Consider the following 13,482-nt stretch of genomic DNA (forward strand, 5'->3'; position numbering starts at 1 on the left):
GAATAGCATGTGACTGCAGTGATGCTGCTCTTTACAACTACAATTATGCGGCTACATATTTTTATTTCGGAAGAAACGTGAGAGTGTAGTTGAAATCATTGATACCTTCTCTTTCTGTATCACGTATTTAACATATTTAAAAATAAAACAAATATATTAGGCAACGCGACCAAACGCCAGCGGTGGTGTCATCTGTCGTACTTGCATGTACTACCATTCCCGCGCCGCATAATCACGATTCGATAGTAGCCACTCTGTATATTCATCGCCGCCATCTCCGCGACTTTCGACAACAACGAGCGGAATAAAGCAGAATATTTCAGAGCGGCGTATTTACTTCCGCTGCCTCTCGCCTTCTGTGGATAGAAGTCGAAGATCATCTTACGAGAAATGGCTTACAACTTCCCTGGGGTACCAGCAACTGCTATGCCACCCATGGGTGAGCGATAACTTATTCCCTTATTAATCGTTACTCCATTTGCCTTGCTTCAAATCGATTCCATCCAAATCTGTCATCCTGATGCCGTTTGTTTCATTGATATACAATTTACAGGCATGGGACCAATAGGTTCGCTAGGTCCAATAGCAGGACCACAGAGCTTTATGGAACTAGCGGGTCAAGGTTTTCCACCGTTACCACCACCACCCATACCACTACCTGGCATGAACGATTCGCCCCTGGAATTTAGTACGAATAAGAATCAGCCTCCGGTAGTGCGAGAAACATCGGATGATAGTAATGATAGAAGAAGCGACAAAAATGACAATAGAAGAGATCGGGAGAACAGGGATAGCCGTGAACTCCGAGATAACAACAGGAGGTGATACTCTATTTTTGTTTGTTCTATCAAATTATATAAGAAATATAACAAGTTGCATGAATAATAATTACAGTTTTATATAATTTATCTGCTTAAAATCTAGTTATAACTTGTTCATTATGTTTGCAAAAGGTCAAGAGGAGAACGCAGCGATAGACGCGACAGGGATCGAGACAGGAGGGAGGAGAGAAGCGACCGAGATCGAAGGGACGATCGGAGAACCGAAGAAAGAAATAACTCAAATTCTTCAAAGAATAATAGCAATCATGCGAATAATTCTAACAACAACAACAACGAAGTTTTGTCGTTGACAAATACAAACAACGCACCGAGCATAGGCACACAGATGGAACCTGCTACAGGTGTTTGGGGAATGGGAGTGGGTTATCCTATGATGGGTATGGGTCCCATGGGACCAATGGCACCCATGATGGGCGAGATGACATTGGGTCCGCATATGAGTCATACGCACAGTTACAATCCAATGGGCATGGGTATGATGTCACACGATGGCAGTATGATAGGCGCTCAGATATTGGGCGCTGAGCAAATTATGACAGACGCAGCGCAAATAATGACCGCGAGTTTACCACCGCCGCCAATGACGCCTCAGGGTACCAAAGAAATCATACATTGTAAAAGTTGTGTATTGTTTCCACCAAATCCGAATGCTCCACCACCTACCACGCGAGAAAGACCACCAGGATGTAGGACAATTTTTGTGGGAGGTAAGCATTGCACATTGAATAATAAATTACTTGAAAATCTTTACATAATCATACTACCTACACAGGGTTGCCGGAAAACATTACCGAAGCTATAATACAGGAAATATTTGAACGATGTGGAGAGATAACTACTTTGCGTCTTTCTAAAAAGAACTTTTGTCATATACGCTTTGTTTTGGAAGCTAGTGTTGATGCAGCAATTTATTTATCAGGTTATAGAGTAAGAATAGGATCGAGTGGAGAACCTGCAAATACCGGTAGACTTCATGTAGATTTTGCTCAGGTTTGTTACTCGCTAGAAATTTTACCCAAAAATGTATAACTTTAATTAAATTCTACTTATATATAATCATTAATAATGATTTTAGGCTAGAGATGACCAATATGAATGGGAATGTAGACAACGACAGTTACAAAGGGAGCAACGTCATAGAGAAAGAGTAGAAAAGGAGAGACAAAGACCACCGTCGAGTCCGCCTCCAGTAGTACACTATACGGATCATGAGGCATCGAATATCTGCGAAAAAATTAAGCAAGATGATACATTTATGAAAGCAGTACAAGTGAGTAGTCATTTTAATGAACATTCTAATACATATTTTTAATATATATTTCAGTTTCCAGTTTCTAGTTATATCAATTAACATCTTTGTATTTTCATGATCCGAACGTGTTGTAGATTGTTGTAACATGGTTAGAACGAGGAGATTGCATCAAACGTAACGCCAATATCTTCTACTCCATGATACAATCAACAAACTCTCATGTGCGACGACTCCTGACAGAGAAAGCTGCTTACGAGGAGGAGCTGCAAAAAGCCAAAGAATTAATGAAAGGAAGAATGCAAGGACTTCTCATACAATGTATGTTTATACGCTTTCTTATTTTTCTATTTTTAAGATAGCTCCGTATTATCGTACATATTTCGTGTGCGCTAAGAAAATCCGCATTGGCTGGTAAGTTAATTCTGGCATAAAGAGGTCCAACAACCAATAGAAGGAAATCCTTATTTGGATATAGTAAACGCAACAAAAATCGTGATTATTTCGTTCGTAATCTCAAAGTAACAACAGCGGTATTCATTGCATTCTTCACACTGTGTGTATGACGAATCCTTGTACCACGTATTGAGTTCCGATAAAAAGCAGAGATTTTTCTTAAACCAGTTACGAAGGTATGTTACATCGTTACGTGATAATTAAGAAAAATGATTCGTGACATTAAGGTACAACAACCGATTATAATCAGGTACAAAGTCAAATCGAATGTTAAGCTTGTCGATCTCAACGTATCATATTCTGAAAACCGGCTTTGCATATCAAGTGATACGCTTGATGTAAAACCTACTCTTAATACCTACGATGAAGTATTTCTCTGTCTCGTCACTAATTTTAGCAATCTCTCAAGTGTATCATGGCGAATTGAATGAATTCTGTTTGTGGTCAATGCACAATTGGAGGCAACTCGGTAGGAAGGATCAGAGATAGTAGGCGAGGATAAGGTGGGTGAAAAAATCCTATCTTCTCGGATTTAGGATCCAACAAAACCAACGAACGAAGCCGATTTATCGCAAATTCTATCTCATAGAGTCATAGTGTACTTGAAAGTTGCATGCTTGGCAATGCTAAGGAATAAGGGTGATGGGCTGGGCATCCATTGTTGAAAGATTATTTTGAACTGCAGATTGAGACTTTTACATATGTATCATTTTATCAAGTGTTCATGTATATGTAATGTAAATAATCATATGAACGTTTAATAACGCGTGAAACCATATTCGTTGTTGTTCAAAATAGTCCTTAACATAGGAAGTCTGCGAATTGCAAGTCTTCGGAATTACATTATCCGCAGTATGGTGGAAAGGCGAACAATGAGAGCGGAATATTTGGTGAAACCAACTTTACGTTAGATTAGATACGCTCCAACACTCGGCACAATCTACGTGAGACTCCGTGAGACTCCGTAGCTGTACATATGTACGAAAAACACGCTCTGATTATTAAAGGAGGGATCGTTCCCGTCGAGGAATATCATGATATAACTAAACGTTTAATATAACGAGTATGCGTAATGAGTACTAAAAGCATAGACGAAACTACCGAGCTTAGAGTTTCAAGCAACAGGTATACAACGGAGGATTTGTTGTGTTTTTTTGTATGCAACATGCGACCACATGTCATCAACAGTCAGTCAGATCGAACGAGTCTTTACTGCGGCCAGCCACAAGAAAGTCTGGGATCACTTCACTAAGGCGCAGAGGAAGAACATCGAAATGTGGAAGAAACAATCCTCGGTATGTATGTAACGCACTCTCACATGCTAGTAGCGTGTCTTCTGTATACTTCCTCTTTCTCTTGCGTAATTTAAAATAATCTTAGAATCTTCTCTGTCGCAATATGCTCCTTTGCGCGTTTGCACGATATCTCCAAACACGGTTGTTTTGCAAATTATATTTTTAAGATATCACAGGTAAGTGACAATTGAGAAAAGAATCGAGTCGCCTGCTGTAAAAAAAAAAAAAAGAAATCGGTCAGACACACGCTTCTCTTCGTGCGTTATAATTCGATACTTTATCGTGGAATGCCGTGACAGTATGGCAGATAAATCCTGTCGGCAACACGCACAACATTAAGAACAACATATGGAACAGAAGGTAATACGAGATTAGCACTTTCGGATCGAAAAGCAACTACAGACTATCCAGCATGGATTTGCCTTACTTTTTTCGAACAGCGTTCACTCGATATACAATACTTGTTATTTCTGTACTTCAGAGCTGCATCTGCTTCTTACAATCAGGTAAGCCCAAATCATTCTGAAAAGGCGAGCAAAGTCCTGAAACACTTCTGTAATGAAAACTGAGACAAAATCGTATGCGGTATCGCGCCTAAACTCTGAATTACAGAAATGTACGAAATTACATTTTAAAAAATCAATACTGTATAAAAAGTAAATAAAAAAATTAATAAAAAAAAAAGAAAAAACAATAGAACCAGTCACATTTAGGGATGTATTTAAATACCATTGTTTGAACAGCAGATAGGAAATTACATACTTTGCATGCATTTGTGTGAAAAGACAATAGTCATGATTTGGAGCATTTTATAATTTTCGTTATTCATAATGACAGGAAATAAAAGCGGTACAGTTGGAAGATAGTCTAATTGAAGGCGAAGGTGAAATGGATGTATCGGACTCGGAGGAGGAACCTCAACGTAAGAAAACACGCAATCAATTGGATGGTAACCAAGAGGACGTCGAGAGACTACAGAGTCTCAAAGAAGAAAACGACAGTCTGAGATGCCAGTTGGAAGCGTACAAGAATGAAGTGTGTATTAATGCGAATTGATTTGTTAACACCGGGGGAGTAGTTTTTTCGAAAAGTTTCTAATTATAAATTTTTATAGGTGGATCTTTTAAAATCGGAAACAAAAGCCGAGATGGAGGGAAAGGAGAAACAAATGAAGATGCTGCAGCAAACGCTGAAAGGTATGCAAGAACAATTGATGCAGTCGCATAAGCAGCAAGTGCAGGACGATCAGAAGATCAAGGACTTAACCGTCAAGCTGAATGCTACAAAGAAGGAGGAGCCTAGAGAAAGTGAGATTATCACACTTGACAAGGATGACGATATTAGCGAGGAGCCACGTACACCGAAGCAACACATTCTCACCTCTAACTTTGTGCAAGTCACCCAGAAGGATGCTAAACTTATTGGTAATATAAAAATTTTGGAAACAATTGGAAAATAATTTTAAAATAATGTCAGTTGTAACTTTGCTAATATATAACATACATTGCAGGACTTATAGCGACATTTCTGCATATCCATCCATTTGGTGCAAGTGTGGATTATTTGTGGTCCTATCTGCAGAAAATGGAGCCCGGCATTAAACCAAGTGAAGTTGAAGTTTTAATGCAACGTTTTCCACAGGTCTTTAAACAAGAATTGTTCGGCATCGGCGCAAATATGGAGAGACGTTGGCAATTTTCAGGTTTTAATGTTTATCGCAGTCATTGAATCTAGACGATTGAATGTAAAAATAACTGTGAAAGTAACATTTGTCTTGTTGTTCGTCTCTTTTTTTTTCGTTATTGTCCGCGAGTGCAATCGAGATCTGTCCGTGACAAGCGTATGGAAACGATGAAAAGTCTGACGTCGTTGTGAATTAATAAAATATCTTTACCGATTCTTAATTTTAACGATATAAACAAGTATCTCTTAATTTCAATCCTCCAAAAATTATATCCTGCAATATTTATCAAACTCAGGCAATAAATCAAGTTTAATTAGTGCCTAAATCAAAATTGATTTCATAAATATTGTACGAATTTGATTAATCGCTGTTGCTATTGTTATGTATGTGCGTGTGTGTGTGTGTTTTTTCTCTCGCTCTTGTTTTGTATTTGAAGAACTTTATAAATCGCGGTATAAGTCTACGGTCATGCGCATTGTGTATTTTAAAATTATGATTTCCCTAGCAGTTGAAATGGCTAGTAACTTACTTTATAATCAGGTTTGTTCGCGTTGCTTGAAATCCCTAAAAACTTTTGCACGAGATAAATACAATACAATATATTGTACAATGTATTGGGTCATCTAAAAAGTATCCGCGGTACTTTGTCATTAGATATATGACCATCAACACACATCTAGTGACAAAAAACCGCGGATACTTTTTAAATGACCCAATATAAGTATTCATTGAAAAGAAAGTGAAGATACTGAGTGCAAAAAGTGCATGCAATACGACAGATCCATCGACAGCCATGTTTGGATCTTAGTTGTATGGTCGGAGTATCGATTCTCTAACTTTCATCATGGTGCAATTGCGAATAATAATCTCAGGGGAGTTCGTTCGGCAAGAAATTTCTTGTTGAATAGTAAGATCGAGAAAGAAAGGCTGAGAAATAGAGCGAGAGAGGAACCACAGACTGAATCGACTGAATTGACAGTTTTAAAGTTAAATATATAATTTTGTACAGTCCAAAGACAAAAATAAAATCAAATGGCAATATACATGGTAGCAATTTTGTTACTGGATGAAAAGGATGAAGAGGTCTTTGAACCACATATGAGAATTTCACGAAGAATGCTTAGAGATATTCATTTTCAACAGGATTAACTTGGTAAATAATGACAGAAAATCATTTAGGCCCAATTCCATAACTCATGGTTTACTTTTAACCACTTTTAATCGAAGTTCGACTTATTCGTCATTCGTTTTCAATTCTAGAATTGAAAAAAAATTAGAAATAAATTAAACTTTATGGCCATGGTCCGATTTATGCTGATAACGCTTATGAGCATCGTTCGTCTTCGTTTAACATTTGACAAATAACAAGGATGAAATGATTTTTAAGTGTGTGAGCATGAATTGAACTGTTTCACTTCACATTTTCACGTTTTTCTCCAAATCCACTGATCCCCAGATCCACCGGCAAATCTAGTGATTTCGTATTTTCATTTCGTCGTTACAGAATCACGCGGACAAACTCATGTGAGATGAAAGTGCGAAAAGTGAGTGAGCTCACTCGAATTACAGAATCGACCCTCTGATTGGTCAACACTTTCTCGGAAGCGAAACACCTTATGGTATTGTATGGGTCATCTAAAAAGTATCCACGGTTTTTTGTCACTAGATATGTGTTGATGGTCATATATCAATATATTGGGTCATCTAAAAAGTATTCGCGGTACTTTGTCACTAGATATATGACCATCAATACACATCTAGTGACAAAAAACCGCGGATACTTTTTAGATGACCCAATATTTCGAGTAAAATTTTCCTCGGAGAGGAAACGTAGCCCCTAATAAGGGCTACCACGCATGCGATTGTGTAATCTTGCTACTTACAATAGGTAAAATTTGCCAAAAGATGGAACCGATCCTTAGACCTAGTTGCACCAATGTTACTTTGACTTTAAGCAAGGCTTAAAACTCTGTCTGTCTCTTTTTCACTTTAAAACGAGATAGATGGAGCTTTAAGTCTCGCTTAAAGTCAAACGTTAATTATCAAATTTATCAAAAGGTGGAACAAGCCCTTCTAAGGCTTTTAAATGTAGAAAAATAAATCAATAGCAGCGAGCGTTCAGTCAACTATTGAATTGAGGATATGGTCAACGCGATGCTGCAAATGCTTTGAAGCGTTTTTTAATTGGTCAGTTTATAAAATTCTTTCTTCTAATTGGTTCATCAAATGCTTTGAAGCATTTATAGAGAGACTACAGCCTGAGTCCGATGATGCAATATGCATTCGTGGTTATGTTTCATTTAACACTCATAACGCTTGAGCAATCAATTGAACATGTGAACATGTGAACAGCCATATATAGATTAGCCATAAAGAAGAATAGTATTCTGTTCTAGAACATTTATGAAGATGCGATTAAATTACTACAAAGTGCTCGGCTGCAGCAAGGACTCCACTCAAGAGGAGATTAAGCATGCTTATCATCGACGCTTATTGCAGTTTCATCCCGATAAGAATGATGTCGTGGATATCCAAGAGTTTCATGACGTCAAGGAAGCTTGGCGAGTGCTCGGACATCCACAATGCAGGAAGAAGTATGATGCAGTCTGCAAACAGGAACAGTTAGAGGAAGAAGACAATCCTGTGTACGCGCGTCTCACACCGCATGAACTCGAAGAATCTGCTCTTGAGGACACATTGTTTTACCGCTGCAGGTGTGGCGAAAATTACTTTATTGAACGAGAAGCTCTTCGAAAAAAAAACACTATGTTCCAAGTGACGTGCGACGGTTGTACGCTTATTATCATTGTTGAAACATAGCACACTAATATTAGTTTATACAATAAAATACAACCTTTGACGACATCTATAGATTTTTGTTTAAAGAAGTCTGTAAAATGTGACTGAACATTATTTATTCAAGATGATAAAATAAAATGCGCTTTCTCTTCATTATATAGTAAGATAAGATAATACTCACAATATATAGAAAAAGGTCGAAATCGAACATTTATTTTGTACAAAATATGTTTTTTAGCACAAGAACATGTGTACAGTTGTAATAAATTTAAAAAAAAAACAAAATCTAAAATATCAGCAACATCTTTTTTCTATTTCTTATAAAAAATGATACAACAGGTAACACATTCTTATAATATAAACTATTGAGCAATATACAAATAAACACGACACCTAGTCTAACCTAGGTCCAATAATAAAGATGCATTTGCACAAATTGTATTATCTGATAATGTCGTTCATGTTCATGACATGATTCAGTAGAATCCATATAAAATTCGTCAATGACAAATGATGCAATGTTTTTATAAGTCTTCATTATACAATTCACATTAAATGTAAAGATCTGGCTAATACAAATATTCTTCCTTTAACAAGTCTATTCATTATCATCATATTGATGAATATTTTAAACATTTTAATCAACAAAAACAAAGATTTAAAAAAGTACCAGTCCTGTTCTTTATAAGCTTGTACTACTGGTTCACTGTTTTGTAAATCTGTATTGCACGCGGACAAGTGCGCTATATCTGTATATTGCACCATGATGAAGTGAAACATGCGATATTGGAAGAAGCAGCTTTTCAATTACAAAAAAAGAAAATTATTCAACGATTTTTTTTAATCGTAATTTTACTTCAATTGCCAAAAGATCATTCTCTTCCAATAAATGTCAATCAAATGAAAAATTGACTTATAAACATAAAAATTTATAAAAATATTTGTTTTTAACCAGATCGATGTTTATAAGAAAGTAAAGTCTAAATTACATGATCAGGAAATATCGAAGCTAACAGTTTGACAAAATTAATGTTGCAATATATAACAAACGTTTGAAATTTCTCGTAAAAAGATCTGTATGATCTCTCCGAAAGACGTGAATTGTCGTCGATAGTTTTCTTGCTCCAGGAGGTATGAGATTCTTCGATTAATGTCATTTTGCCTTGCAGTTTCAGTACGTCTCAGTCGCCTCGATTTCGTCTGCCACCGTTGACAAATGCTCCTAAATGCCCACATAATAAACCTGTTATACTTATGAATCTCGTTAGGGATGTTTGCTACTTTTGCATCGTCGATGATTCTACTGAATCGTTATAACAGCGAAAATTCAGAAGTACACTGATAAGTTCTTCGTTTTCTCTCCCTCCCCCCTCCCTCCCTCCCTCCCAATAAGTTCACGAGTCTTATAAATCTTACGTTTGTACACCACAACAATGCGCGAGCGCTCCAGCAAACCGACATAATTATAATTTTCTCAACGGGCACTTTGATCAATCTGAAGATAACTCTCTTATTGCCTTCAGTTTTTTCCTTCCCTCCCCTAATTCCCGCAAAAACTTTCTCCCAATTTTACGTCGCGTACACAGTCTTATCACAATCACACCATGTAAAACATAAATCATTGTACAGCATGGATTAGTTTTTAGATTACTTAATTGAAAATATGTACAGAAGTCGTACAAAGGGGGCGATTGGATCCAAGTGGTGGAGCTCACTATTTTACCTCAACGTCGAAATCGAGGACAAGCAGTTTTGTCTCCTCGGTACCATTACGACTACCTACTGCACACACTAGTTTCGTATCACTCGCTCGAATCCTCCATACAACACCGCCGCTACCACCACTTTCCAGAGCAACTAGATTCCTAATGAAATCACCTGCGAACACAACACATGTTGTTCTTAACAATCGATGCGCATTCTAATCGAAAATAAACGATAAAAAAATATATAACAAACCAGTCTTAACATCCCAGAGTTTTACTGTACCATCGTCAGAGGACGTAATCACAAAATGGCTATTGAATTGAAGGCAAGTAACCGCCGATTGATGTTTGTTCGGACCAGAGAGAGTTTGAAGGCAGTGACCGCTAACAATATCCCATACTTTAACAGTAGAATCAGCATTGCCTGACACTAAGATATTATTGCGCAACTCCATCCCCGAGGTAAGAGATTGATGGCCCATCAAAGTATGTCTACAAGCACCTGTTTCTACCTCCCACACTCTTATACTCGTGTCCAATGATCCGCTAACAACGTGTACACCGTCGAACTAACAGAAAGGAAACGGCAAACGGACATTTGTCAATCCCGAAAGAGATGAAAAGCAAATATAAGAATAACACATATAATGCACTTACCTGGAGGGAATAAACACGGTTAGTATGTCCTTGTAAGGTATGAAGGCACTCCTCACGTTCCGGATTCCAAACTTTGACCATATAGTCGTAGGCACCACTGACCACCAACTTTCCGTCATATTGCACACATCTAACCGCCGCTAGATGCCCCACGAGCACATGTAAGCACTCCCCTGTGTCCACCTGCCACACTCTTAGTGTCGCGTCTCTACTACCACTGACGACTTTGTTACCATGTAGATGCATACACCTAACTGTTGACGTATGACCATACAATGTATAAATACACTGGCCAGTCTCTGCGTTCCACACTTTCAAAGTACGGTCTGTACTGCCACTGATAACAATTGTGCCGGACATCTGCGAAGACCACACACCCCCGGTATGCCCAACCAATGTCCGTAAACACTGAAATATTGTGAAAAGTGATAGAATATATACAATCTCCTCTCTTGTTGCTGACAATTAAATATCGTATAATTACGCATTTACAATTTACCTTTCCTGTAACAGCGGACCATACTTTGAGTGTATTGTCATCTGAACCACTAACTATCCGATTGCCAGAGAACTGAAGACATGTAATAACATGGTCGTCATGACCTTTCAACACTTTCGGTGTGCGAATCGGCTTCGTCCTCCAATTCATTTTAATATTGTGCTGTCGCATATAAGCCTGCTTCCACGGCGACGAGTGACTACTGTTTCGACAGTTCTTTCGTTTCGGCGGTGGTAGATCTTTCAAGTCCTCTATACCAGCTGCCTTGCACTTCTCTTTCCACAATAGATTGTCATCAGCTAGGAATCGCCAGTTTCGGCAGGTTTGGGCAGCCCTTAGGAGATCCTTTGGCTCCAGAAATGCCAATACCGACAATGCCAACTCTTTCGGTAATAGCGATATAAAATCTCGTTGAAACTGCGGCTCTATCACCTGCATCATGTGACGCACCTGCGTGGGCTCACATCTTTCTATTAGTTCGTCTATTGCTAACATCCTTTCCGCGTTTGACCATCTCTGTAATAAATATCATTTTCATTTACTTTTTGAAAAGACCTGGATATAATTGATTACATTATTTTCTCTAACTCTATCGACATAATTTTTTGTTATTATTACAATAAAAATAATATTCACTAAAAATATTAATATTATTTATATATAAATACTTGAAATTGCAGAAGCCAACTGCTCATTTCTGGAGGAGGATTGTCCTTGGTAGGAATAACACATCTCACGTGTTTACCTTTATCATCTAGCTTTCTTGCAGTCCTAAAATAGAAGAGAGGTATTAAAATTTAAGAACATATACCTATGTATAATTATATTTATGTGACAAGAAATATAATACATTGTATGAGACTTTTCTTCTGGATTAAGTTTTTTACAAGGTAGACAACATTCCGTTTCACTTTTTCGTTTTCTCTGAGGCTGAACAGCATCCGATGGCACACAATTATGCGATACTGGACTCTGAACTTGTTCTGAGAGAACCACTTGGGACTGTGACATAGGTGACTGACAATTGTTGCTCTCAACTTCTGCTGTACACTCGGTATCGCAGAACAATCCACTATCGCTAATCTAAATGATAAAGCGTTAATTAGAAAGACAGTTCACTTTGTAGCCATAAAGTTAATAAGAAGCAAGTTATTTTTTGCCTTATTTACAAAATTTAACATTATTTACAAAAATAAAACTAAAGGAAAGGTTAGCACTTCAGCTTGCTCTATAAAAAAAAACAATATACAAACCAAACTGATGCTGACTTACTTCACTTTCTCCTTCACTACTCTCTTCATCACCCTCCTCCTCATCATCTCCATAATCCTCGGATTCCTCGTCTTGTGGCAATACTGAATGCATAGGATCCAAGGAACTCGGTCCTGGAACTCCCTCGATTCCCTCAATTGGACTAGGACTAGCACCGCCTAGCTTATTATTGTCAGATATATTATTGGAGGATGAAGGAGGGACAGACATTACTATACGTAGTGTTAGGTTTATAGGTATAGTAACTGTACCTAAACACAAAAGTCAGCCATTAGCATAATTGGAATACAAATTGATATCTTTTACTTCATTTGTTACTTTCGTAAACAAATAGATAATTTCGATCGTGATGTGAGAATATTTTTACATAATGTAAGATATTCTTATATCATAATTTTAACATACAATTATAATGGAAAACACAAGTGTCGCTATCTCATCTTATCGCGAGAGATCGAAATTTCTCTTGAGCTGATTGAGCTGATTGAAAATAAGTTAAAAAAAAAAGGAAAAGAAATTGGAACTCGCGAATGAAAATCCGAAAAAACGACTAATTATCACCGTTGTCGCGAGGATTCAACCTAACCTTGAATCCTCCGCACCATAAACATGCGGTTGCAATTCATAACTCAATATGCATATTGTAAAATATTGCGATCGGACGAAGATACATTGATAGCGACGAACTGATAGCCACACCCCATGTATCCTCGTAAATGACGCGACGCGGATTCGCGACAAGCTGCGTGCGACAAAAGGGATTACGAGAAGCTGCGTAAAACGTAAGGGGAGGGGTCTATACTTTGGACGAGCGCCGTTCCCGGTCGTCAGCCTTTCTTGGTCGATCGACGACGACGGTCCCCCGATGTGATGGGGGTTGCTAGGGATCCGGTCCGTCCGGTGCGTGTCGGTGATGTCGGTGACGACGTGATGCCTCTATCAAAGTAGCATAGCATTCATCTCTCTCGCGTGCGGTGCAGGTGGAGACGATCTTAGGTTAGAAACACGGGAGATACACGGCGA

At 38.0% G+C, this 13,482-nt stretch overlaps 3 protein-coding genes and 1 long non-coding RNA gene across 7 annotated transcripts; 2 read left to right on the forward strand and 2 right to left on the reverse strand.

The window, feature by feature from the left end:
* The first annotated feature begins 298 nt into the window (after nt 1–298).
* On the forward strand, nt 299–5,764 carry LOC105150760 (ecto-NOX disulfide-thiol exchanger 2). The gene is made up of 10 exons (XM_011064055.2): nt 299–439; nt 554–821; nt 954–1,549; nt 1,615–1,832; nt 1,918–2,112; nt 2,229–2,412; nt 3,736–3,842; nt 4,680–4,877; nt 4,957–5,266; nt 5,353–5,764. The coding sequence occupies exons 1-10, from the start codon at nt 391–393 to the stop codon at nt 5,568–5,570; spliced, it is 2,343 nt and encodes a 780-aa protein (XP_011062357.1). The 5' UTR covers nt 299–390; the 3' UTR covers nt 5,571–5,764.
* On the reverse strand, nt 2,144–7,540 carry LOC147908660 (uncharacterized). The gene is made up of 2 exons (XR_015545944.1): nt 7,410–7,540; nt 2,144–2,357 (listed from the first exon to the last, which is right to left on the reverse strand). It is a non-coding gene; the product is annotated as an uncharacterized LOC147908660 (long non-coding RNA).
* LOC105150763 (dnaJ homolog subfamily B member 14) lies at nt 7,038–8,617 on the forward strand. 2 transcript variants are annotated; one of them, XM_087408717.1, is made up of 2 exons: nt 7,038–7,145; nt 7,923–8,617. In XM_087408717.1, exon 2 carries the CDS (start codon nt 7,930–7,932, stop codon nt 8,344–8,346), a length of 417 nt encoding a protein of 138 aa, XP_087264843.1. In that variant the 5' UTR covers nt 7,038–7,145; nt 7,923–7,929; the 3' UTR covers nt 8,347–8,617. The 2 variants fall into 2 exon arrangements, with proteins under 2 accessions (XP_087264843.1, XP_011062362.1); XM_011064060.2 differs by lacking the exon at nt 7,038–7,145 and adding an exon at nt 7,574–7,713.
* Nucleotides 8,511–13,400, reverse strand: ago (F-box and WD-40 domain protein 7). Of its 3 annotated transcripts, none has more exons than XM_011064063.2 (9): nt 13,262–13,400; nt 12,460–12,710; nt 12,038–12,270; nt 11,856–11,958; nt 11,188–11,703; nt 10,689–11,096; nt 10,285–10,600; nt 10,049–10,203; nt 8,511–9,547 (listed from the first exon to the last, which is right to left on the reverse strand). In XM_011064063.2, the coding sequence occupies exons 2-9, from the start codon at nt 12,667–12,669 to the stop codon at nt 9,497–9,499; spliced, it is 1,992 nt and encodes a 663-aa protein (XP_011062365.1). In that variant the 5' UTR covers nt 12,670–12,710; nt 13,262–13,400; the 3' UTR covers nt 8,511–9,496. The 3 variants fall into 3 exon arrangements, with proteins under 3 accessions (XP_011062365.1, XP_011062363.1, XP_011062364.1); XM_011064061.2 differs by having other exon boundaries at nt 13,046–13,277; XM_011064062.2 differs by having other exon boundaries at nt 10,006–10,203; nt 13,046–13,277.
* Nucleotides 13,401–13,482: the final 82 nt, after the last annotated feature.

Source organism: Acromyrmex echinatior, chromosome 8 (genome assembly GCF_024713525.1).
Source record: "Acromyrmex echinatior isolate Ae372 chromosome 8, ASM2471352v2, whole genome shotgun sequence".
Classification (NCBI taxonomy): domain Eukaryota; kingdom Metazoa; phylum Arthropoda; class Insecta; order Hymenoptera; family Formicidae; genus Acromyrmex; species Acromyrmex echinatior.